This window comes from Hyperolius riggenbachi, chromosome 2 (genome assembly GCF_040937935.1).
Source record: "Hyperolius riggenbachi isolate aHypRig1 chromosome 2, aHypRig1.pri, whole genome shotgun sequence".
In the NCBI taxonomy this organism is placed as follows: Eukaryota; Metazoa; Chordata; class Amphibia; order Anura; family Hyperoliidae; genus Hyperolius; species Hyperolius riggenbachi.
Window position 1 is genome coordinate 34975043 of NC_090647.1, and position 27172 is coordinate 35002214.

The 27172-nt window shown below is 46.6% G+C and overlaps 1 protein-coding gene across 1 annotated transcript; it reads right to left on the reverse strand.

Moving 5' to 3' along the window:
• Nucleotides 1–3459: 3459 nt before the first annotated feature.
• On the reverse strand, nucleotides 3460–11172 carry LOC137544758 (probable ATP-dependent RNA helicase DDX46). The gene is made up of 5 exons (XM_068265849.1): nucleotides 11053–11172; nucleotides 10303–10492; nucleotides 9931–10152; nucleotides 9674–9760; nucleotides 3460–5155 (listed from the first exon to the last, which is right to left on the reverse strand). The coding sequence occupies exons 1-5, from the start codon at nucleotides 11170–11172 to the stop codon at nucleotides 4920–4922; spliced, it is 855 nt and encodes a 284-aa protein (XP_068121950.1). The 3' UTR covers nucleotides 3460–4919.
• Between the last annotated feature and the right edge of the window lie 16000 nt (nucleotides 11173–27172).

Consider the following 27172-nt stretch of genomic DNA (forward strand, 5'->3'; position numbering starts at 1 on the left):
TGTGACAAGTCCATTTCCTGGACGTTATATCCTTCAAACCATGTCCCTAAGGGGCAAGGGCCTGTCTACTCTGCTGCCGTTACCTGCTGTTTCAAGACTCTAAGACCTAATGATACTTACTACTGCTGTGACAAGTCCATTTCCTGGACTTTATATCCTTCTACACAGGTCCCTAAGGGGCAAGGGCCTGTCTACTCTGCTGCCGTTACCTGCTGTTTCAAGACTCTAAGACCTAATGATACTTACTACTGCTGTGACAAGTCCATTTCCTGGACGTTATATCCTTCAAACCATGTCCCTAAGGGGCAAGGGCCTGTCTACTCTGCTGCCAATTACCTGTTGTGTCAAATATTATGATACTTACTTTACTTCTGCTGCTGCGACCCGTCAACTACCGGACATGATATCCTTCAACCAAGGTCTTGAGTGTGTGAGGACCTGTGTCTACTCTGCTGCCAATTACCTGTTGTGTCTAACCTTGTGATACTTACTTTGCTTCTGATGCTGCGACCAGTCAACTACCGGACATGATATCCCTCAACCAAGGTCTCTAGTGTGCGAGGACCTGTGTGTACTCTGCTGCCAATTACCTTTTGTGTCAAACCTTATGAGACGTACTTCTGCTGCTGAGCCTGTGACAATTCAACTACCGGACGTTGTGGTGCCTACAACAGACAAAAAAGTAATGCCAGGCAGGCAAGAGCCTAATGGTTGTCATCACCAGCCAGTTAGATATGCATTGTGCAATACATACAATACAACAAAGACCAGGTTTTTTTAAAAACTTTTATTGCAATTTGCAATAAGTTTTGTCAATTTTTTTAAAAAAAGGTACAAAACAAGAAACACAGGAAAACATAAAACTTTCCTTTCTTACAACAGAAAGAGTTTGCGAGAATTGTAGTTGGACGAGACAGGAAACTTCTGATGTCTACTACTCCATCAACATAACAGTGCATTGCCTATCAACTGGGAGGGGTGACCAGGACACAGGACAGTTGGCACTGTGTAACATAGTCCCTGGGCCAGATTTCTCAAAGCATTACCGACAGTTTATTCTTCTAAAACTGTTCTAGCCAGTTGAAGAATAGTTCTGCATGATAGTAAGAAAATTCGCAAAGCCTATGTAATAGCGACAGTTTAGCGTGGATTTCTAGAGCTACACTACAGTTAAAAAGACTCTGAAGAGAAAAAAAAATATATGATATAATGAATTTGTAGTGTACTATGAATAATTACTAGATGATTTGCAGAAAAGAAAATATTCCCTTTTTTTAGGTATATAGTTGTATTTATAACATTGGATCATTATACACTATGTTCAGATTACACATCACTCAGCATTCAGAATTCTTCTTTCCGAGCAGTCTGTGAACTACTGACCTCGCCTCTGGCAGAGAAATATTAAATAGTTCAATAACATTTCAGATAATAAAAGTCATAAAACAGCCCATTCCACGACTCTGAAAGCCGTAGAGATTAATGGCTTCTTTGCATAGAGATAACAACTGGAGTTTATTAACACTTCTTGTACTGGAAACAATTAGACTGATGTATCTGATCTTAACGTTTTATTTCTTAGCTGTACTACACATACAAATCATAATAGCATAATTTTTTTTCGCTTCAGTGTCTCTATTTGAAGGGGCAGTTTATTGATAATTACTATTTACATTAATCACATATCTGTTATTTTATATGGAGAGCTTATCTTTCTCCATCGACCTTGGCGTCAATTCACCAGAGGTTAACAACCTAAATATCTCTTGGGAGGTAATTAACCTCCTGTGATATCTCCAAGTAGCAATTATCCAGAAGTATAGGGGAAATTATCGATCGAGAGAAATGCAAGAGATAAATGTGAGATAAGTATGAGATAAATAAGTGATAGTTAGTAGTTAGTTTTTCCCCAAATCACATATCACCAGGGAAGAAACGGTGTGTGGTCATTCGTAATTTTTACATCTCTTAACCCCCTGAATTAACCTGGAGATATCGTGGTTTTCACACAGCAGCTGCTGCTGTGGAAGATGGAGCCTTTTGAGCTTACTCTGTTAGGCCTGATGCACACCAAAAACCGCTAGTATATTCGCAAAATGCTAGCAGATTTTGAAACGCTTTTTCTTGTTTTTCTGTAGCGTTTCAGCTAGCATTTTGCAGTTCTGTGAAGCGTTTTTGGTGTAGTAGATTTTCTGTATTGTTACAGTAAAGCTGTTACTGAACAGCTACTGTAACAAAAACCGCCTGACAAACCGCTGTGAAGTGCAGGTTTTCAGAGCGGTTTGCGTTTTTCCTATACTTAACATTGAGTCAGAAACGCCTCCGCAATCCTAAATCTGCAGCAGCCCGGGAGTATGCGTTTATGCAAAACGCCTCCCACGCGTATCCGCAGCCGCAAGCGGATCGCAAAAAATGCAGCCGAACCGCTCTGGTGTGCACTAGGCCTTAGAGCTTGCTTCTATTATGAGGATACGAAGGCGCAGGAGGAGGGTCTGTTTAATCGCCCCTCGTATTTTTCGTGTGAGAACAGTTCGTGATAATTTTACTGAGACAGAGGTGGTTAAGACGTTCAGAATCACTCGTGAATGATATGATTAATGATGTGATCCGGCAGTATAAGGCGGGAATACTCTGGTCATGTAGTGGTTAAACTCTGCCTCCTACCCACAATGCTTCACTTTCATGCTTACAGAGCGGAGAAGTAACCCATGTAAATCATTAATACCGATTATTACCTAAATCTCTGCTTTCTCACACTTTCCTCATGCATATCTCTCCATTATCCCCTGCTATCGAACACTTTTCTCTCTGTCCTCTCACACTGGTGAATTGACTCCAGAGTGTTAAAATACCTCATGAGATAATCTACCTACCTTTTTTCTCTTAGTAAATCCTCTCTGGTGAATTGACGCCCTTGTGTTAAAAAAAAGTAGATGCTATCACTTAGTTTTGCTTTGGCCGATGGCTCATTAGCATAGTATGCGACGACAGGCTTCAGCCTGCTTATAGGCTAGCAGACACTCCAGCTGATTTATAAGGCTGTCTCATACACCACAGAGAGCTGGGCTGTGTCATGCGCCGGACGGACTTCTCTGATAGCAGACACTCAAGCTGATAACGCTAACTCACTCACTACAGAGAGCTGCGGTTCTCTGTAACTAGATAAGTAAATAAACAAACATGCTTTTTCATAAGTACATAATTAGCCGACTGCTTTATCTATTCAATTAACTGGTTACAGAGAACTCAGAACAGCAGCTGTCTGTAGTGTGTGAGTCAGCGTTATAATAAATCAGCTGGAGTGTCTGCTATAAGCAGGCTGAAGCCCGTCGTCGTACAGTATGCTAATGAGCCAGCTCAGCTCGCTGCCAAAGCAAAAATAAGTGATAGCAACTATTTTTTTTAACACAAGGTCTATGGAGAAAGATATGCTCTCCATATGAAGTAACTGATATGTGATTCATTTAAATAATAAAAATCAATAAACTGAACATTTAAGAAATGTGCAAATCCATTCCTTTAATGTTGCAGAAAAGTGCTCATTAGCAGTTCTACAGATAGTGTAGGCTAGATGTGATTTGTGAAGGGCTCCTCCCCTCTCAGTCAGAGTTTGCTGACAGCAGGTGTGTTGGTAGCCTTAGCCACAGCAATTTTCCGCACACATTGCACTGCCTGAGAGACCTTCCTATCTCCTTCTATTCCTTACAGTTTAAGAAGGAATCTTCATTATCTAGTGATTTTTTTCGGCTGTCTGAGACAGTTCTGCAAGGATTTTTAAAAATAATACTAATATTTTGTTTAAAACGCTCTTGATAAATCTGGCCCCCTGTCACCTCAACAAAAGGTTGGCTGCCAACATCAAATCAACCATTTGCCTGCTCTTTTAAAACAGGGTGGGTAAGAGATTAGAGTGCACCTGTCTGTAATGTAATCTCAGTACAAATACAGCTGCTCTGTGAGGGCCTCAGAGGTTGTCTTAAGAGAATATTTGGATCAACAGCACTGTGAAGTAAAAAGAACACACAAGACAGGTCAGGGATCAAGTTATAGAAAAACGTAAAGCTGGTTTAGGCTACAAAAACATTTCCAAAGCCTTGAACATCCCACAGAGCACTGTTCAAGCAATCATTCAGAAATGGAAGGAGTATGGCACAACTGTAAACCTACTAAGACAAGGCCGTCCACCTAAACTCACAGGCCAAACAAGGAGAGCGCTGATCAGAAATGCAGTCAAGAGGCCCATGGTGACTCTGGACGAGCTGCAGAGATCTACAGCTCAGGTGGGAGACTGTCCATAGGACAACTATTAGTCATGCACTGCACAAAGTTGGCCTTTATGGTATAGTGGCAAGAAGAAAGCCATTGTTAACAGAAAAGCATAAGAAGTCCAGTTTGCAGTTTGACACAAGCCATGTTGGGGGACACGGTAAACATGTGGAACAAGGTGCTCTGGTCAGAGGAGACCAAAATGGAACTTTTGGTCCAAAATGCAAAACGCTATGTGTGGCAGAAAACTAACACTGCACATCACTCTGACCACACCATCCCCACTGTCAAATATGGTGGTGGCAGCATCATGCTCTGGGGGTGCTTCTCTTCAGCAGGGACAGAGAAGCTGGTCAGAGTTGATGGGAAGATGGATGGTGCCAAATACAGGGCAAACTTGGAAGAAAACCTCTTGGACTCTGCAAAAGACTTGAGACTGGGGCGGAGGTTCACCTTTCAGCAGGACAATGACCCTAAACATAAAGGCAGGGCAACAATGGAATGGTTTCAAACAAAACATAACTATGTATTAGAAAGGCCCATCCAAAGTCCAGATCTAAATCCAATGTAGAATCAGTGGCAAGATCTGAAAAAAGCTGTTCACACACGCTGTCCATCTAATCTGACTCCGGAGGACTCCAGGAGGACCCGCCTTACATCCTCCTTTTCCCGGCAACCTGGGCAAAATACTCATGGAGCCGTTCTCCCTCCTCCCTGCAGGCCAGAATCCTCTGCCGTTGGTCCTCAATCTGTGCCTCCAGCTGTTGTTGCAGTTGCTCTATCTGCTGCTGAAAAGCAGCTTGTAGCTGCTGGAGGCGCGCTTCATATTCCACCCGCTGCTGCTGTACTTGTTGCTCAAGGGCAGCAACACGGGCGGTTAGTTCAGAAGCTGTAAAAAACAAGATGTACAAAATTACAAAATTACACTATACATGGACATTGTACAATAACGTTTAATAAAAGTCAAACCAGTACAGTGTGGTACCGTATTAGCCATAAAAACAAGGAGTTTTGAAACAGGATGATAGCATTTATTGGCTGTTTTTGAGAAAAATAACATGAGATTTTTCTAATTATAAAAAGGCTTCCTTGTACTTTTCCCTGACCAACACTGAAAACACGGCTTACAAACATTGACATTCACTGTATTAATGGGTGGCTTAAAGTCAGAAATGAGATTTAAAAAAGAGACAAAGTACATACATTGGATCATATCTGTACAACATGGTTAAAACCAGGACTCTTGTTTACAACTTCTCTTGCTGGTACAATGGCTTTTCAATATTACAATATTCTTTTTATTTTATTTTTAATTTTTCAATTCAATTTTTCTGTTATATGCTTGCGTTTGATGGTGTTTACTGTTTACTGTCACTATGCATTATTTTTTACTTGCATATGCTGGTTTGAAATGCCAGAATGCTCTTTAGTTTAAAATTAATGTGGCATATGACTACTAGCCCAGTTAGTATTTCAACTTGGAATTTCCAATAGTTACCCATCATCATCACCAGAGTGTACTTTACGTTACATGAAGGGAACTGTTTAACTTATCAATTTAGCCCAGAGGCCAGGAAAAGTGTTCTGAGTAACAGTTAAGACATGTAAAAATACATTAATGTTTGCCGAAAAATTATTCAACTCTGTATGTCAGTGTACATAAAGTGTGGTTTTCATTTTTAGTCAGGAACCAGTCCGCCGAAGGCATTTTAAAATCCGAAAGCTCACTGTTTACTCATGTCTAAGTTTGACAATGAATGGTATCATCCAGATTCAAAAACAAAACTCCTGGTTTTACCTAAAGTAAAGAAAGAGTAATGAAATATGACTGCCAAAAGTAGTGCCTTGCAATCCACCCAAAAAAATCAAACATGTATTAGAACTTGTTGTGGCTACAATGGATGTGAAATACCTTTATACTACCATTCCACACATGCATAGTACTGCAGCTTGTCAACATTTCTTCAAGTGATATGTTGCCCCATTATGTACATTTATTTATGGCCAAATTTGAATGAAGCTTCCTTTGAAGTTGTGAAATTAAAGCATGTCCTTACATTATATTTACAGATGATACACTAGTTTTACTATGGACATAATCACTGGCCGGAAGAAGTGTTCTAATTTGGAGGCAGGGTGATGTAGTGGTGGTTGGTGTGTTAGTGCTCTTGCTTTTCAACGATTCCAATCCCTTCAACATCGGGATGTAGTTCTTAAAGGGGGGACAGGCAAAAATGGCGCACAGCGCCAATAGTGTCAGAATGGCGCTGCATTACAACGATATTTAACGTTTTATATGTTCAATTTTTTTAGCAGGGATCGTGCTGGAGAGGCAGCGGGCTGGCAGCGGGGTCGGGCTGGAGAGGCAGCGGGCAGTAGGGGGTCGGGCTGGAGAGGCAGCGGGCAGTGGGCTGGCAGCGGTGTCAGGGTGGAGAGGCAGCGGGCTGGCAGCGGGGGTCGGGCTGAAGAGGCAGCGGGGTGGAGGGAGGATTACGCAGCATGTGTATATTGTGTATACATTACCTTGTCCCGGCCGGCGATCGTTCCTTCACTTCATAGCTTGCACGAGTTCTGCATCCAGCCAATCACCATGCGGAAACTGAAGCCGCATGGTGATTGGCTGGATGCAGAACTCGTGCAAGCTATGAAGTGAAGGAGCGATCGCCGGCCGGGACAAGGTAATGTATACACAATATACACATGCTGCGTAATCCTCCCTCCACCCCGCTGCCTCTTCAGCCCGACCCCCGCTGCCAGCCCGCTGCCTCTCCACCCTGACACCGCTGCCAGCCCACTGCCCGCTGCCTCTCCAGCCCGACCCCCGCTGCCAGCCCGACCCCCTCTGCTAGTTCCCTGCATTTTTCAATGGCGCACCATTCTGCTGTTTTATAAAACGCTATTTACCGTTTTAATGTATTTACATTAAAACAGTAAATAGCGTTTTATAATCGGCAGAACGGTGCGCCATTATTTCCTCCGCGCCATTTTTTACTGTATGCCTTAAAGGACCACGAGCGCAAAAAACAGTAGGCATTGAAAATCTGACATAACCGACAGATTTTGGGACAATCCATCTCCTCATAGGGTATTTCAAGGGTTTGCTTTGTTTTCAACTGCATTTCCTGAACAATAACATCTGATTAACTGAAAAATTAGCAAGAAACCAGCCGGCCACACTAATCACTTGAACAGTCCACTGTATTATGTCAGTGACATTTTGCAAATGTTCAGGAAATGCTGTTGCAAACAAAGAAATCCCTGAGAATCCCCCTTAAAAACATGGACTGGCCCAAAACCTGTCATCTGTCCCATTTTAACTGCCAACTTTGTTCAAGATAGTGGTCCTTTAAGTTTTTACTTCTGTCAGAAGCTATGCTCCTGGGAGCAAAGAGACCATCTTCCCAATACACAACTATCCAGGCTCTCTTGCTGGCATGGGAACACTTTATCAAATTCCCGCCTAAGTCGTCCCTGACTCATAGTCCTACCATCTCTTTAAATGCCCTTAAAATCCTCAGCCCCCATTTGAACCTATCCGCATGGGATAAAGTTAAAATCACCTCACTAAACCAACTGTCACAAGGCTCTCAGCTTAAAACATTTGAGGAATTACATAAAGAATTCCAATTACCATTCAACCAACTCTTTACCTACCATAGGATATATAGCCTGATCAAAAATAACACAATTAATATACCCCAGCTCAATAGTCATATCCTAATCCTAACAGCCATTAACAATAAAGGCCCCCCCCCCACACACACATTTTGGCCGGAGGTATCTCCACTTGGTATACGTCGATACTAGAAGTGAGTGATGCCTCACTGAAAAGATATGCTTTAGCCTGGTCCAATGACCTACAATCTAACATAACTGACCAGCATGTGCTCAGTCAGGACCACTTCTAAAAGCCTAAAACTCTCAAAGAACAACTCCCACTGTGAACTTTCACGTAAAGTTATTTTCAGGTGGTATCTGACCCCCAGAAGAATGGCCTCGTTCTCAGAGGATAACTCCCCCAACTGCTGGCATTGTAAGAACTCAGTGGGGACTCTACTCCACATGCTATGGGAGTGCCCTAATATTGCTCAGTTTTGGGACCATGTGGAACTCTTAGGGCTGGTTCAGATGGACGTTTGGAGGCGTTGCGTTCGTTGGCGTCGCGTTCAGCAGCGTTCGTGTGCGTTTGGATGCGGTCGCGTTTTTTCTTCCCCTAGGGGGACATTAGCCGTCGCGGTTAACCTCCCCTGGAAGCTACATGTAGCTTCCAGGGGCTCCTTGAACGCCAGGGAAAATCGGGACCCAAACGCCGCGTTTGTGTAAACGTGCTTGAAAGCTTGGTACAAACGCTCCCATTCACTTGAATGGGAGCGTTTAGCACCAAGCCCTGAACGCTGGCTGTAAACGCTCTGCAAACGTCCGTCTGAACCAGCCCTTAATTAATAGCTTTTTCCTTCCCTACTTACGTACGTCTATCAGCTAAATTAGCTTTACTCTTAGTAGGGCTAGAGGAGATCCCACTAAATTTGCAGCCCCAGGTTATGCATATCATTCTGTCGGCACTCTCCCAGATAACTAGCAATTGGAAATCGGCCGACTACCTATCTATTACCCAACTAATCTCCCTAGTAAACAGCAACCTGAATATGGAATATAAAATTAGACTAAGATCCTCAGTGGACCATAAGATCTTCACCCTTCCTAGTACCTGGTTGGAATACACTAACTAGAATCTCACTTCCAATATAGCTCCTGGTATACTATACACTATAAGTTAAGTAGGTAGTGTTACTTATGGTAGACTAGTCAGACCTCGTCCGTCCTTCCCACAGGTGTTGTACTTTATACTCACTACAGCGACGAGCATTATGTAGACACTCTAGCACTGAAACAGGATCCCTGTAACCCTGTATCAAGGGCTAACCTTCGGGCCACTGAATTGATACAGTACATTGATGTCCGAGCCCTGGGGGTTACCTAGTATGGGTCAAGTTAAAACTCCCAGGCTGGACTAAGCGCATAGGAGTGCTTCATGTATTACCTCCCTCTGTTCTTCATGGGAATAAGACAGACCAGGGGTGTTATTCATAGAATAGTTTGCAAGTGTATTTGAATGTATGATGAATATTATGCAGTCAGCTGTTTTCATTACTATGGAACTCTGTATTTGAAATGTAATAAAAAATTATGATGAAGAAAATTATTTTTACTTCGGTCTGTATTGTTTTCCTCCTAGCACTCATTCTTCCGCCCACATCCAAAACATCTACAACTAGTATACTTGGCTTCCCCCTGAATAGACCCTAGAGTACAATACGATACATACACTACACAATGGCTCCAAATCAATAAGCTGCATCAAACACTTATTAATGTATTTTGTTCTACAACAATAAATTTCACTTACACTCAGCTGTTTCAATGGCACCACTTTCTGGCCTGCCGGAGGAAAGTTGCCGTGGCCGGCGTCTGCGCAATCGCACAGAGATAGAGGCTAAGATAAAAAGAAGACATGGTATCATTCACCTTTTTTTTTTTTTTTTTGGGACTGTAAAAAAAAAAAAAAATTATATTCTGTACAAAAAAAACATTATGTACTAATCTCCTAAGAGACGTAGCACTGTCATCTGATTAATGTTGCAACTTTGTTAAAAAAATACTTACATGCCACAGATCGGCTCCGGGAGCGCCTTCGCCCACGCTGCCGGCAGCGCCTTCGCCCACGCTGCCGGCTGCTACGGGGCCTTTGGCTGGTGCTGGGTCCAGCCTCATCATCAGCAGGGGGGGAGGCAGCAGCAGGATCCTCCTGAGTGGGGTCCACAATATTGCGGGAAGAGGGAGGAGCAGAGGCGGAACGGGCCCGCCTGCGTGCCTGAGACCGATCCACTAAAAAAGAATGTGAGATTGTTTTTAAAAGTGTGAGTTACATACCCAATAGGAGAGACAATTTGTTAGACATGAAAATCGTAAGGATTTCCAAGGTTGAAAACACGTACACATCACGCTACATATATGAAAAACACATTATTTACTTACATTCCCGAAGCTGGTCTTTAATTCTCCTCACCGCACATGGTGTCTTCGACTTGAAGTCGCTCCACATGGTCTGGATCTTCTTGACCGACCATGTGCGGTGGTATCGGGTCTCAAGGTCCCGCTGTAGCTGGTCCAGAATAGCCCTCTTCTCCTCCCTCTTCCTCTTATCGTAGGCCCCTCGTAACATTGTCTGAAAAAAAAAAAACAACAACAAAATTAATGATCCGCTAAAAGTAACCTTTACAATACCTACATCGCTTGCTATTGTACTAACATATGATAAGACTGATGAAAAGTCAATTTAATGTTCAATTGACTTATCATCAGCAGTCTTATCAACTCCTTGAACAATAGAAGTAGATTTTCGGTAAGTTAATCGAAATCAAAGTTATGAGAGCCTAAAGGCCAGTACAAACGCTACACGGGAGGCAACGACGGGTCTGTAGTCACCTCCCGCTGGTCAGATTTTCCGTGGACAGTCCGACGTGTCTACAGGCTGTCGGCTGACTGATAAGGCTCTTTCTGAGGTTCTGAGCAATCCGCCCGGCGGCCTTTACAGACCGCTGTTGAGTGTTGACTTGAGTGTGTGTATGGGGCGTACAGTTGTGTAGTCTGAACATTAAGCCCTTCAATTGCAAAGCTTCATGGTACTATTAAAGTAGCTACAGATGCAGCATGCATTACACAGTCAAGCAAAATAAATTGAAAGTCATGGATTAATACAGTGAAGAAAAAAATAAATAAACTTACTTTAATAATCAAATTCTTTTCCCGCTTCCGCAGGCGTGCAGCGGAGGCAGCAGAGGCTGACGTCCTGCTCCTCCCACCATCACCACCACCACTCCCACCGGCTTCAGCAGCATCTGCCATGTTCGTACAACTCTATGAATAATAACATTGCAAAATATCAAATATATTTTTTCACATACGAGAAATTATTTATGATCAAAACATGTATAATTGCAATGAGTTTGCTGTTTTGAGGCAAACACAGCGACATAGCGTTCTATACTCTGTACAATGACTATTGTGTAAATGGCTATCTAGTTACAAATCATCTGATTAATAGTAATACGGAAGTGGATATCTAATACTTTCATATACTTCTGAAGTGCTAGAAATTCATGATGTACTTGCTAGGGAGCAGTAATGAATAAGAAAATTACCATTTTGGCGGAAGACAGCGCTGCTTCCGCCTCTGGGAACACGGAGAGAGTGTTGGTGTCATCTGGAGCTGGCAGCGTGCGGCGTTCTGGATTGTCCACGCTGCATAGGAGGAGCGTGGACAATCTAGGGCACATCTGCTACCAATCAGACTGCACTTTGTGGGCACAGCTGCGACCAATCTGACTGCACTTTGTGGGCACAGCTGCGACCAATTAGAATGCACTTTCTGGGCACAGCTGCGACCAATCAAATTGCACTTTGTGGGCACAGCTGCGACCAATCTGACTGCACTTTCTGGGCACATCTGCGACCAATCAGACTGCACTTTCTGGGCACAGCTGCGACCAATCAAATTGTACTTTGTGGACACAGCTGCGAACAATAAGACTGCAATTTGTGGCCACATCTGCGACCAATCAGACTGCACTTAGTGGGCACAGCTGCGACCAATCAGACTGCACTTAGTGGGCAAAGCTGCGACCAATCAGACTGCACTTTGTGGACACATCTGCGACCAATCAGACTGCACTTTGTGGCACATCTGCAACCAATCAAACTGCACTTTGTGGACACATCTGCGACCAATCAGAATGCACTTTGTGGACACCTCTGCAACCAATCAGACTGCACTTTCTGGGCACAGCTGCGACCAATCAGACTGCACTTTCTGGGCACAGCTGCGACCAATCAGACTGCACTTTGTGCACACATCTGCGACCAATCAGACTGCACTTTCTGGGCACATCTGCGACCAATCAAACTGCACTTTGTGGACACATCTGCGACCAATCAGACTGCACTTTGTGGACACATCTGCGACCAATCAGACTGCACTTTGTGGACACATCTGCGACCAATCAGACTGCACTTTGTGCACACATCTGCGACCAATCAGACTGCACTTTCTGGGCACATCTGCGACCAATCAAACTGCACTTTGTGGACACATCTGCGACCAATCAGACTGCACTTTGTGGACACATCTGCGACCAATCAGACTGCACTTTGTGGACACATCTGCGACCAATCAGACTGCACTTTGTGGACACATCTGCAACCAATCAAACTGCACTTTGAGGGCACAGCTGCGACCAATCTGACTGCACTTTGTGGACACTTCTGCGAACAATAAGACTGCAATTTGTGGCCACATCTGCGACCAATCAGACTGCACTTAGTGGGCACAGCTGCTACCAATCAGACTGCACTTAGTGGGCAAAGCTGCAACCAATCAGACTGCACTTTGTGGACACATCTGCGACCAATCAGACTGCACTTTGTGGCACATCTGCAACCAATCAAACTGCACTTTGTGGACACATCTGCGACCAATCAGACTGCACTTTCTGGGCACATCTGCGACCAATCAGACTGCACTTTCTGGGCACAGCTGCGACCAATCAAATTGCACTTTGTAGACACAGCTGCGAACAATAAGACTGCAATTTGTGGCCACATCTGCGACCAATCAGACTGCACTTAGTGGGCACAGCTGCGACCAATCAGACTGCACTTAGTGGGCAAAGCTGCGACCAATCAGACTGCACTTTGTGGACACATCTGCGACCAATCAGACTGCACTTTGTGGCACATCTGCAACCAATCAAACTGCACTTTGTGGACACATCTGCGACCAATCAGACTGCACTTTCTGGGCACATCTGCGACCAATCAGACTGCACTTTCTGGGCACAGCTGCGACCAATCTGACTGCACTTTGTGGACACTTCTGCGAACAATAAGACTGCAATTTGTGGCCACATCTGCGACCAATCAGACTGCACTTAGTGGGCACAGCTGCGACCAATCAGACTGCACTTAGTGGGCAAAGCTGCGACCAATCAGACTGCACTTTGTGGACACATCTGCGACCAATCAGACTGCACTTTGTGGCACATCTGCAACCAATCAAACTGCACTTTGTGGACACATCTGCGACCAATCAGACTGCACTTTCTGGGCACAGCTGTGACCAATCAGACTGCACTTTGTGGACACAGCTGCGAACAATCAGACTGCACTTAGTGGGCAAAGCTGCGAACAATAAGACTGCACTTTGTGGCCAGATCTGCGACCAATCAGAATGCACTTTGTGGACACATCTGCGACCAATCAGAATGCACTTTGTGGACACCTCTGCAACCAATCAGACTGCACTTTCTGGGCACAGCTGCGACCAATCAGACTGCACTTTCTGGGCACAGCTGCGACCAATCAGACTGCACTTTGTGCACACATCTGCGACCAATCAGACTGCACTTTCTGGGCACATCTGCGACCAATCAAACTGCACTTTGTGGACACATCTGCGACCAATCAGACTGCACTTTGTGGACACATCTGCGACCAATCAGACTGCACTTTGTGGACACATCTGCGACCAATCAGACTGCACTTTGTGCACACATCTGCGACCAATCAGACTGCACTTTCTGGGCACATCTGCGACCAATCAAACTGCACTTTGTGGACACATCTGCGACCAATCAGACTGCACTTTGTGGACACATCTGCGACCAATCAGACTGCACTTTGTGGACACATCTGCGACCAATCAGACTGCACTTTGTGGACACATCTGCAACCAATCAAACTGCACTTTGAGGGCACAGCTGCGACCAATCTGACTGCACTTTGTGGACACTTCTGCGAACAATAAGACTGCAATTTGTGGCCACATCTGCGACCAATCAGACTGCACTTAGTGGGCACAGCTGCTACCAATCAGACTGCACTTAGTGGGCAAAGCTGCAACCAATCAGACTGCACTTTGTGGACACATCTGCGACCAATCAGACTGCACTTTGTGGCACATCTGCAACCAATCAAACTGCACTTTGTGGACACATCTGCGACCAATCAGACTGCACTTTCTGGGCACATCTGCGACCAATCAGACTGCACTTTCTGGGCACAGCTGCGACCAATCAAATTGCACTTTGTGGACACAGCTGCGAACAATAAGACTGCAATTTGTGGCCACATCTGCGACCAATCAGACTGCACTTAGTGGGCACAGCTGCGACCAATCAGACTGCACTTAGTGGGCAAAGCTGCGACCAATCAGACTGCACTTTGTGGACACATCTGCGACCAATCAGACTGCACTTTGTGGCACATCTGCAACCAATCAAACTGCACTTTGTGGACACATCTGCGACCAATCAGACTGCACTTTGTGGACACATCTGCGACCAATCAGACTGCACTTTGTGGACACATCTGCGACCAATCAGACTGCACTTTGTGCACACATCTGCGACCAATCAGACTGCACTTTCTGGGCACATCTGCGACCAATCAAACTGCACTTTGTGGACACATCTGCGACCAATCAGACTGCACTTTGTGGACACATCTGCGACCAATCAGACTGCACTTTGTGGACACATCTGCGACCAATCAGACTGCACTTTGTGGACACATCTGCAACCAATCAAACTGCACTTTGAGGGCACAGCTGCGACCAATCTGACTGCACTTTGTGGACACTTCTGCGAACAATAAGACTGCAATTTGTGGCCACATCTGCGACCAATCAGACTGCACTTAGTGGGCACAGCTGCTACCAATCAGACTGCACTTAGTGGGCAAAGCTGCAACCAATCAGACTGCACTTTGTGGACACATCTGCGACCAATCAGACTGCACTTTGTGGCACATCTGCAACCAATCAAACTGCACTTTGTGGACACATCTGCGACCAATCAGACTGCACTTTCTGGGCACATCTGCGACCAATCAGACTGCACTTTCTGGGCACAGCTGCGACCAATCAAATTGCACTTTGTGGACACAGCTGCGAACAATAAGACTGCAATTTGTGGCCACATCTGCGACCAATCAGACTGCACTTAGTGGGCACAGCTGCGACCAATCAGACTGCACTTAGTGGGCAAAGCTGCGACCAATCAGACTGCACTTTGTGGACACATCTGCGACCAATCAGACTGCACTTTGTGGCACATCTGCAACCAATCAAACTGCACTTTGTGGACACATCTGCGACCAATCAGACTGCACTTTCTGGGCACATCTGCGACCAATCAGACTGCACTTTCTGGGCACAGCTGCGACCAATCTGACTGCACTTTGTGGACACTTCTGCGAACAATAAGACTGCAATTTGTGGCCACATCTGCGACCAATCAGACTGCACTTAGTGGGCACAGCTGCGACCAATCAGACTGCACTTAGTGGGCAAAGCTGCGACCAATCAGACTGCACTTTGTGGACACATCTGCGACCAATCAGACTGCACTTTGTGGCACATCTGCAACCAATCAAACTGCACTTTGTGGACACATCTGCGACCAATCAGACTGCACTTTCTGGGCACAGCTGTGACCAATCAGACTGCACTTTGTGGACACAGCTGCGAACAATCAGACTGCACTTAGTGGGCAAAGCTGCGAACAATAAGACTGCACTTTGTGGCCAGATCTGCGACCAATCAGAATGCACTTTGTGGACACATCTGCGACCAATCAGAATGCACTTTGTGGACACCTCTGCAACCAATCAGACTGCACTTTCTGGGCACAGCTGCGACCAATCAGACTGCACTTTCTGGGCACAGCTGCGACCAATCAGACTGCACTTTGTGCACACATCTGCGACCAATCAGACTGCACTTTCTGGGCACATCTGCGACCAATCAAACTGCACTTTGTGGACACATCTGCGACCAATCAGACTGCACTTTGTGGACACATCTGCGACCAATCAGACTGCACTTTGTGGACACATCTGCGACCAATCAGACTGCACTTTGTGCACACATCTGCGACCAATCAGACTGCACTTTCTGGGCACATCTGCGACCAATCAAACTGCACTTTGTGGACACATCTGCGACCAATCAGACTGCACTTTGTGGACACATCTGCGACCAATCAGACTGCACTTTGTGGACACATCTGCGACCAATCAGACTGCACTTTGTGGACACATCTGCAACCAATCAAACTGCACTTTGAGGGCACAGCTGCGACCAATCTGACTGCACTTTGTGGACACTTCTGCGAACAATAAGACTGCAATTTGTGGCCACATCTGCGACCAATCAGACTGCACTTAGTGGGCACAGCTGCTACCAATCAGACTGCACTTAGTGGGCAAAGCTGCAACCAATCAGACTGCACTTTGTGGACACATCTGCGACCAATCAGACTGCACTTTGTGGCACATCTGCAACCAATCAAACTGCACTTTGTGGACACATCTGCGACCAATCAGACTGCACTTTCTGGGCACATCTGCGACCAATCAGACTGCACTTTCTGGGCACAGCTGCGACCAATCAAATTGCACTTTGTGGACACAGCTGCGAACAATAAGACTGCAATTTGTGGCCACATCTGCGACCAATCAGACTGCACTTAGTGGGCACAGCTGCGACCAATCAGACTGCACTTAGTGGGCAAAGCTGCGACCAATCAGACTGCACTTTGTGGACACATCTGCGACCAATCAGACTGCACTTTGTGGCACATCTGCAACCAATCAAACTGCACTTTGTGGACACATCTGCGACCAATCAGACTGCACTTTCTGGGCACAGCTGTGACCAATCAGACTGCACTTTGTGGACACAGCTGCGAACAATCAGACTGCACTTAGTGGGCAAAGCTGCGAACAATAAGACTGCACTTTGTGGCCAGATCTGCGACCAATCAGAATGCACTTTGTGGACACATCTGCGACCAATCAGAATGCACTTTGTGGACACCTCTGCAACCAATCAGACTGCACTTTCTGGGCACAGCTGCGACCAATCAGACTGCACTTTCTGGGCACAGCTGCGACCAATCAGACTGCACTTTGTGCACACATCTGCGACCAATCAGACTGCACTTTCTGGGCACATCTGCGACCAATCAAACTGCACTTTGTGGACACATCTGCGACCAATCAGACTGCACTTTGTGGACACATCTGCGACCAATCAGACTGCACTTTGTGGACACATCTGCGACCAATCAGACTGCACTTTGTGCACACATCTGCGACCAATCAGACTGCACTTTCTGGGCACATCTGCGACCAATCAAACTGCACTTTGTGGACACATCTGCGACCAATCAGACTGCACTTTGTGGACACATCTGCGACCAATCAGACTGCACTTTGTGGACACATCTGCGACCAATCAGACTGCACTTTGTGGACACATCTGCAACCAATCAAACTGCACTTTGAGGGCACAGCTGCGACCAATCTGACTGCACTTTGTGGACACTTCTGCGAACAATAAGACTGCAATTTGTGGCCACATCTGCGACCAATCAGACTGCACTTAGTGGGCACAGCTGCTACCAATCAGACTGCACTTAGTGGGCAAAGCTGCAACCAATCAGACTGCACTTTGTGGACACATCTGCGACCAATCAGACTGCACTTTGTGGCACATCTGCAACCAATCAAACTGCACTTTGTGGACACATCTGCGACCAATCAGACTGCACTTTCTGGGCACATCTGCGACCAATCAGACTGCACTTTCTGGGCACAGCTGCGACCAATCAAATTGCACTTTGTGGACACAGCTGCGAACAATAAGACTGCAATTTGTGGCCACATCTGCGACCAATCAGACTGCACTTAGTGGGCACAGCTGCGACCAATCAGACTGCACTTAGTGGGCAAAGCTGCGACCAATCAGACTGCACTTTGTGGACACATCTGCGACCAATCAGACTGCACTTTGTGGCACATCTGCAACCAATCAAACTGCACTTTGTGGACACATCTGCGACCAATCAGACTGCACTTTCTGGGCACATCTGCGACCAATCAGACTGCACTTTCTGGGCACAGCTGCGACCAATCTGACTGCACTTTGTGGACACTTCTGCGAACAATAAGACTGCAATTTGTGGCCACATCTGCGACCAATCAGACTGCACTTAGTGGGCACAGCTGCGACCAATCAGACTGCACTTAGTGGGCAAAGCTGCGACCAATCAGACTGCACTTTGTGGACACATCTGCGACCAATCAGACTGCACTTTGTGGCACATCTGCAACCAATCAAACTGCACTTTGTGGACACATCTGCGACCAATCAGACTGCACTTTCTGGGCACAGCTGTGACCAATCAGACTGCACTTTGTGGACACAGCTGCGAACAATCAGACTGCACTTAGTGGGCAAAGCTGCGAACAATAAGACTGCACTTTGTGGCCAGATCTGCGACCAATCAGAATGCACTTTGTGGACACATCTGCGACCAATCAGAATGCACTTTGTGGACACCTCTGCAACCAATCAGACTGCACTTTCTGGGCACAGCTGCGACCAATCAGACTGCACTTTCTGGGCACAGCTGCGACCAATCAGACTGCACTTTGTGCACACATCTGCGACCAATCAGACTGCACTTTCTGGGCACATCTGCGACCAATCAAACTGCACTTTGTGGACACATCTGCGACCAATCAGACTGCACTTTGTGGACACATCTGCGACCAATCAGACTGCACTTTGTGGACACATCTGCGACCAATCAGACTGCACTTTGTGCACACATCTGCGACCAATCAGACTGCACTTTCTGGGCACATCTGCGACCAATCAAACTGCACTTTGTGGACACATCTGCGACCAATCAGACTGCACTTTGTGGACACATCTGCGACCAATCAGACTGCACTTTGTGGACACATCTGCGACCAATCAGACTGCACTTTGTGGACACATCTGCAACCAATCAAACTGCACTTTGAGGGCACAGCTGCGACCAATCTGACTGCACTTTGTGGACACTTCTGCGAACAATAAGACTGCAATTTGTGGCCACATCTGCGACCAATCAGACTGCACTTAGTGGGCACAGCTGCTACCAATCAGACTGCACTTAGTGGGCAAAGCTGCAACCAATCAGACTGCACTTTGTGGACACATCTGCGACCAATCAGACTGCACTTTGTGGCACATCTGCAACCAATCAAACTGCACTTTGTGGACACATCTGCGACCAATCAGACTGCACTTTCTGGGCACATCTGCGACCAATCAGACTGCACTTTCTGGGCACAGCTGCGACCAATCAAATTGCACTTTGTGGACACAGCTGCGAACAATAAGACTGCAATTTGTGGCCACATCTGCGACCAATCAGACTGCACTTAGTGGGCACAGCTGCGACCAATCAGACTGCACTTAGTGGGCAAAGCTGCGACCAATCAGACTGCACTTTGTGGACACATCTGCGACCAATCAGACTGCACTTTGTGGCACATCTGCAACCAATCAAACTGCACTTTGTGGACACATCTGCGACCAATCAGACTGCACTTTCTGGGCACAGCTGTGACCAATCAGACTGCACTTTGTGGACACAGCTGCGAACAATCAGACTGCACTTAGTGGGCAAAGCTGCGAACAATAAGACTGCACTTTGTGGCCAGATCTGCGACCAATCAGAATGCACTTTGTGGACACATCTGCGACCAATCAGAATGCACTTTGTGGACACCTCTGCAACCAATCAGACTGCACTTTCTGGGCACAGCTGCGACCAATCAGACTGCACTTTCTGGGCACAGCTGCGACCAATCAGACTGCACTTTGTGCACACATCTGCGACCAATCAGACTGCACTTTCTGGGCACATCTGCGACCAATCAAACTGCACTTTGTGGACACATCTGCGACCAATCAGACTGCACTTTGTGGACACATCTGCGACCAATCAGACTGCACTTTGTGGACACATCTGCGACCAATCAGACTGCACTTTGTGCACACATCTGCGACCAATCAGACTGCACTTTCTGGGCACATCTGCGACCAATCAAACTGCACTTTGTGGACACATCTGCGACCAATCAGACTGCACTTTGTGGACACATCTGCGACCAATCAGACTGCACTTTGTGGACACATCTGCGACCAATCAGACTGCACTTTGTGGACACATCTGCAACCAATCAAACTGCACTTTGAGGGCACAGCTGCGACCAATCTGACTGCACTTTGTGGACACTTCTGCGAACAATAAGACTGCAATTTGTGGCCACATCTGCGACCAATCAGACTGCACTTAGTGGGCACAGCTGCTACCAATCAGACTGCACTTAGTGGGCAAAGCTGCAACCAATCAGACTGCACTTTGTGGACACATCTGCGACCAATCAGACTGCACTTTGTGGCACATCTGCAACCAATCAAACTGCACTTTGTGGACACATCTGCGACCAATCAGACTGCACTTTCTGGGCACATCTGCGACCAATCAGACTGCACTTTCTGGGCACAGCTGCGACCAATCAAATTGCACTTTGTGGACACAGCTGCGAACAATAAGACTGCAATTTGTGGCCACATCTGCGACCAATCAGACTGCACTTAGTGGGCACAGCTGCGACCAATCAGACTGCACTTAGTGGGCAAAGCTGCGACCAATCAGACTGCACTTTGTGGACACATCTGCGACCAATCAGACTGCACTTTGTGGCACATCTGCAACCAATCAAACTGCACTTTGTGGACACATCTGCGACCAATCAGACTGCACTTTCTGGGCACATCTGCGACCAATCAGACTGCACTTTCTGGGCACAGCTGCGACCAATCTGACTGCACTTTGTGGACACTTCTGCGAACAATAAGACTGCAATTTGTGGCCACATCTGCGACCAATCAGACTGCACTTAGTGGGCACAGCTGCGACCAATCAGACTGCACTTAGTGGGCAAAGCTGCGACCAATCAGACTGCACTTTGTGGACACATCTGCGACCAATCAGACTGCACTTTGTGGCACATCTGCAACCAATCAAACTGCACTTTGTGGACACATCTGCGACCAATCAGACTGCACTTTCTGGGCACAGCTGTGACCAATCAGACTGCACTTTGTGGACACAGCTGCGAACAATCAGACTGCACTTAGTGGGCAAAGCTGCGAACAATAAGACTGCACTTTGTGGCCAGATCTGCGACCAATCAGAATGCACTTTGTGGACACATCTGCGACCAATCAGAATGCACTTTGTGGACACCTCTGCAACCAATCAGACTGCACTTTCTGGGCACAGCTGCGACCAATCAGACTGCACTTTCTGGGCACAGCTGCGACCAATCAGACTGCACTTTGTGCACACATCTGCGACCAATCAGACTGCACTTTGTGGCACATCTGCAACCAATCAAACTGCACTTTGTGGACACATCTGCGACCAATCAGACTGCACTTTCTGGGCACATCTGCGACCAATCAGACTGCACTTTCTGGGCACAGCTGCGACCAATCTGACTGCACTTTGTGGACACTTCTGCGAACAATAAGACTGCAATTTGTGGCCACATCTGCGACCAATCAGACTGCACTTAGTGGGCACAGCTGCGACCAATCAGACTGCACTTAGTGGGCAAAGCTGCAACCAATCAGACTGCACTTTGTGGACACATCTGCGACCAATCAGACTGCACTTTGTGGCACATCTGCAACCAATCAAACTGCACTTTGTGGACACATCTGCGACCAATCAGACTGCACTTTCTGGGCACAGCTGTGACCAATCAGACTGCACTTTGTGGACACAGCTGCGAACAATCAGACTGCACTTAGTGGGCAAAGCTGCGAACAATAAGACTGCACTTTGTGGCCAGATCTGCGACCAATCAGAATGCACTTTGTGGACACATCTGCGACCAATCAGAATGCACTTTGTGGACACCTCTGCAACCAATCAGACTGCACTTTCTGGGCACAGCTGCGACCAATCAGACTGCACTTTCTGGGCACAGCTGCGACCAATCAGACTGCACTTTGTGCACACATCTGCGACCAATCAGACTGCACTTTGTGGGCACAGCTGCGACCAATCTGACTGCACTTTGTGGGCACAGCTGCGACCAATTAGAATGCACTTTCTGGGCACAGCTGCGACCAATCAAATTGCACGTTGTGGGCACAGCTGCGACCAATCTGACTGCACTTTCTGGGCACATCTGCGACCAATCAGACTGCACTTTCTGGGCACAGCTGCGACCAATCAAATTGCACTTTGTGGACACAGCTGCGAACAATAAGACTGCAATTTGTGGCCACATCTGCGACCAATCAGACTGCACTTAGTGGGCACAGCTGCGACCAATCAGACTGCACTTAGTGGGCAAAGCTGCGACCAATCAGACTGCACTTTGTGGACACATCTGCGACCAATCAGACTGCACTTTGTGGCACATCTGCAACCAATCAAACTGCACTTTGTGGACACATCTGCGACCAATCAGACTGCACTTTCTGGGCACAGCTGTGACCAATCAGACTGCACTTTGTGGACACAGCTGCGAACAATCAGACTGCACTTAGTGGGCAAAGCTGCGAACAATAAGACTGCACTTTGTGGCCAGATCTGCGACCAATCAGAATGCACTTTGTGGACACATCTGCGACCAATCAGAATGCACTTTGTGGACACCTCTGCAACCAATCAGACTGCACTTTCTGGGCACAGCTGCGACCAATCAGACTGCACTTTCTGGGCACAGCTGCGACCAATCAGACTGCACTTTGTGCACACATCTGCGACCAATCAGACTGCACTTTCTGGGCACATCTGCGACCAATCAAACTGCACTTTGTGGACACATCTGCGACCAATCAGACTGCACTTTGTGGACACATCTGCGACCAATCAGACTGCACTTTGTGGACACATCTGCGACCAATCAGACTGCACTTTGTGCACACATCTGCGACCAATCAGACTGCACTTTCTGGGCACATCTGCGACCAATCAAACTGCACTTTGTGGACACATCTGCGACCAATCAGACTGCACTTTGTGGACACATCTGCGACCAATCAGACTGCACTTTGTGGACACATCTGCGACCAATCAGACTGCACTTTGTGGACACATCTGCAACCAATCAAACTGCACTTTGAGGGCACAGCTGCGACCAATCTGACTGCACTTTGTGGACACTTCTGCGAACAATAAGACTGCAATTTGTGGCCACATCTGCGACCAATCAGACTGCACTTAGTGGGCACAGCTGCTACCAATCAGACTGCACTTAGTGGGCAAAGCTGCAACCAATCAGACTGCACTTTGTGGACACATCTGCGACCAATCAGACTGCACTTTGTGGCACATCTGCAACCAATCAAACTGCACTTTGTGGACACATCTGCGACCAATCAGACTGCACTTTCTGGGCACATCTGCGACCAATCAGACTGCACTTTCTGGGCACAGCTGCGACCAATCAAATTGCACTTTGTGGACACAGCTGCAAACAATAAGACTGCAATTTGTGGCCACATCTGCGACCAATCAGACTGCACTTAGTGGGCACAGCTGCGACCAATCAGACTGCACTTAGTGGGCAAAGCTGCGACCAATCAGACTGCACTTTGTGGACACATCTGCGACCAATCAGACTGCACTTTGTGGCACATCTGCAACCAATCAAACTGCACTTTGTGGACACATCTGCGACCAATCAGACTGCACTTTCTGGGCACAGCTGTGACCAATCAGACTGCACTTTGTGGACACAGCTGCGAACAATCAGACTGCACTTAGTGGGCAAAGCTGCGAACAATAAGACTGCACTTTGTGGCCAGATCTGCGACCAATCAGAATGCACTTTGTGGACACATCTGCGACCAATCAGAATGCACTTTGTGGACACCTCTGCAACCAATCAGACTGCACTTTCTGGGCACAGCTGCGACCAATCAGACTGCACTTTCTGGGCACAGCTGCGACCAATCAGACTGCACTTTGTGCACACATCTGCGACCAATCAGACTGCACTTTGTGGCACATCTGCAACCAATCAAACTGCACTTTGTGGACACATCTGCGACCAATCAGACTGCACTTTCTGGGCACATCTGCGACCAATCAGACTGCACTTTCTGGGCACAGCTGCGACCAATCTGACTGCACTTTGTGGACACTTCTGCGAACAATAAGACTGCAATTTGTGGCCACATCTGCGACCAATCAGACTGCACTTAGTGGGCACAGCTGCGACCAATCAGACTGCACTTAGTGGGCAAAGCTGCAACCAATCAGACTGCACTTTGTGGACACATCTGCGACCAATCAGACTGCACTTTGTGGACACATCTGCGACCAATCAGACTGCACTTTCTGGGCACAGCTGTGACCAATCAGACTGCACTTTGTGGACACAGCTGCGAACAATCAGACTGCACTTAGTGGGCAAAGCTGCGAACAATAAGACTGCACTTTGTGGCCAGATCTGCGACCAATCAGAATGCACTTTGTGGACACATCTGCGACCAATCAGAATGCACTTTGTGGACACCTCTGCAACCAATCAGACTGCACTTTCTGGGCACAGCTGCGACCAATCAGACTGCACTTTCTGGGCACAGCTGCGACCAATCAGACTGCACTTTGTGCACACATCTGCGACCAATCAGACTGCACTTTGTGGCACATCTGCAACCAATCAAACTGCACTTTGTGGACACATCTGCGACCAATCAGACTGCACTTTCTGGGCACATCTGCGACCAATCAGACTGCACTTTCTGGGCACAGCTGCGACCAATCAGACTGCACTTTGTGGGCACAGCTGCGACCAATCAGACTGCACTTTGTGGGCACAGCTGCGACCAATCAGAATGCACTTTATGGACACATCTGCGACCAATCGGACTTTACTTTGTGGGCACATCTGCGACCAATCAGACTGCACTTTGTGGGCACAGCTGCGACTAATCAGTCTGCACTTTGTTCCAACATTTCAGCATACCCGACAAAATAGCATACAAATGAAATTGAACACGTGCAAAGTCATGCAAGTCATACATTAACCCCATAATGCCCATCAGCAGCACTAACCCTTGCAACCCAATTTAGATTCCTGGGTCCAACTCCTAACACTGGCCCTCCTCCACCATGTGGTCTGGAATAAAAACCGCGCTACATGCCCACGAAGGTAACTTCATGCACAGAAAGTGCATGCCACAAATCTCCATCAAATGCAACATGATGCTATCCTATTCCTAATCAAATGACTGACAGGTCAGTGTCAAACACACAAATATGGTAACTTGTTTTTCTAACCTAAAAAAAAGGAATAATTGCATTCATCATTAAACATAATAAACATCTATGTAAACAAATATATGTACATATTATTCACTTACCTCAATAGCAGGTGCAATCTGCTCCTCCAGGTCTCTCTGCCTCACCAGACTCCACAACAAGTTCCTGGAAGTGAGCAAACCACGGAATTCCTCCAGGGATCCGCCCCCCAAGTGTATCATCGAAAAAAAAAACCGGAATTCCGGAAAAATGGGCGGAAACTGACGAAAGCACGCTGTTATCACAAATTTAAACCATACACAAAAACTTTATTCAATGAGCAAAAAGACGGAATGAACAACGCTAACGTAATTTACGGAAGTCCGTAATAAAAATACGGAAACATACACTCGGAAAATTCCGGAATATAGCCGGAATACCGTGGAAACCCTCCGGAATACCGCGGAAACCATCCGGAATACCGCGGAATGACCCGGTAACGGAATTCCGGAGCGGCGGTATGCGGAATTTACCGCGGTACACGGATTTGCAATTCCGAGCAACCCTAGGCAGAAGAACCAACGCAGCAGGTGTCACAGATGGCTTGTGCTGCTCAACGTTCCCGTGGCAGTGTTCGTGGCTGGGGGGAGGAGGAGGACTTACCTGAGATCACTGAGGAAGAGCAAGAGGAGATGGATAGTACGTCTGGATCCAACTTTGTGCTGATGGCATCTTTCATGCTGTCCAGCCTGTTGAGGGACCCCCGTATAAAAAAACTCAAGGGGAATGAGCTGTACTGGGTGGCCATGCTACTAGACCCTCGGTATAGGCACAAAGTGGCGGATATGTTACCAACTCACCAGAAGGCAGAAAAGATGCAGCTCATGCAGAACAAGCTGGCAAGTATGCTTTACAATGCGTATAAGGATGATGTCACAGCACAACGCAATAAAGGTACCACTACCAGTAATCCTTCTCCCATGTCCACGCAGGCAAGGACAGGAAGCTCCAGCAATCTCATGGTGATGTCGGATATGCGGACATTCTTTAGTCAAACGCCTCGCCTTAGCCCTTCCGGATCCACCCTCCACCAACGCCTGGACCGGCAGGTAGCCGGCTACCTGGCCTTAACCACTTAAGGACTGCAGTCATAAAACCCCTTAAGGACCAGAGCCTTTCTTTCCATTCAGACCACTGCAGCTTTAACGGTTTATTGCTCGGTCATACAACCTACCACCTAAATGAATTTTACCTCCTTTTCTTGTCATTAATACAGCTTTCTTTTGGTGCTATTTGATTGCTGCTGCGATTTTTAGTTTTTATTATATTCATCAAAAAAGACATGAATTTTCTCAAAAAAATGATTTTTTTTAACTTTCTGTGATAAAATTTGTCAAATAAAATAAAATTTCTGTATACATTTTTGTCCAAATATATTGTGCTACATATCTTTGATAAGAAATAAAGCATTCATTGTATATTTAAGAAGCAGCAGAAAAAGAGGATTGGCTCTTGGGTGTATAAGAAACTACAAAAAAATCTTTATTAATGGACAAAAAAACCAATCATGTAGACAAATACATTAATAAATACAAATAACATTAATTAGAGTTCCCCTTAAAATCAATAGGTTGGTCTCCCAAGGCACAATCCATAAGGAATTGAGGCTGCAGTCC

Excerpts from the sequence above, each read along its gene's own strand:
- LOC137544758 (XM_068265849.1), bottom strand. The coding sequence starts at position 11,172 with ATGGCAGATGCTGCTGAAGCCGGTGGGAGTGGTGGTGGTGATGGTGGG. Across the intron at positions 10,493-11,052 it reads AAAAGAATTTGATTATTAAA|ACAATGTTACGAGGGGCCTA; the intron begins GTAAGTTTATTT and ends TTTTTTTTTCAG. Across the intron at positions 10,153-10,302 it reads TAAAGACCAGCTTCGGGAAT|TGGATCGGTCTCAGGCACGC; the intron begins GTAAGTAAATAA and ends ATTCTTTTTTAG.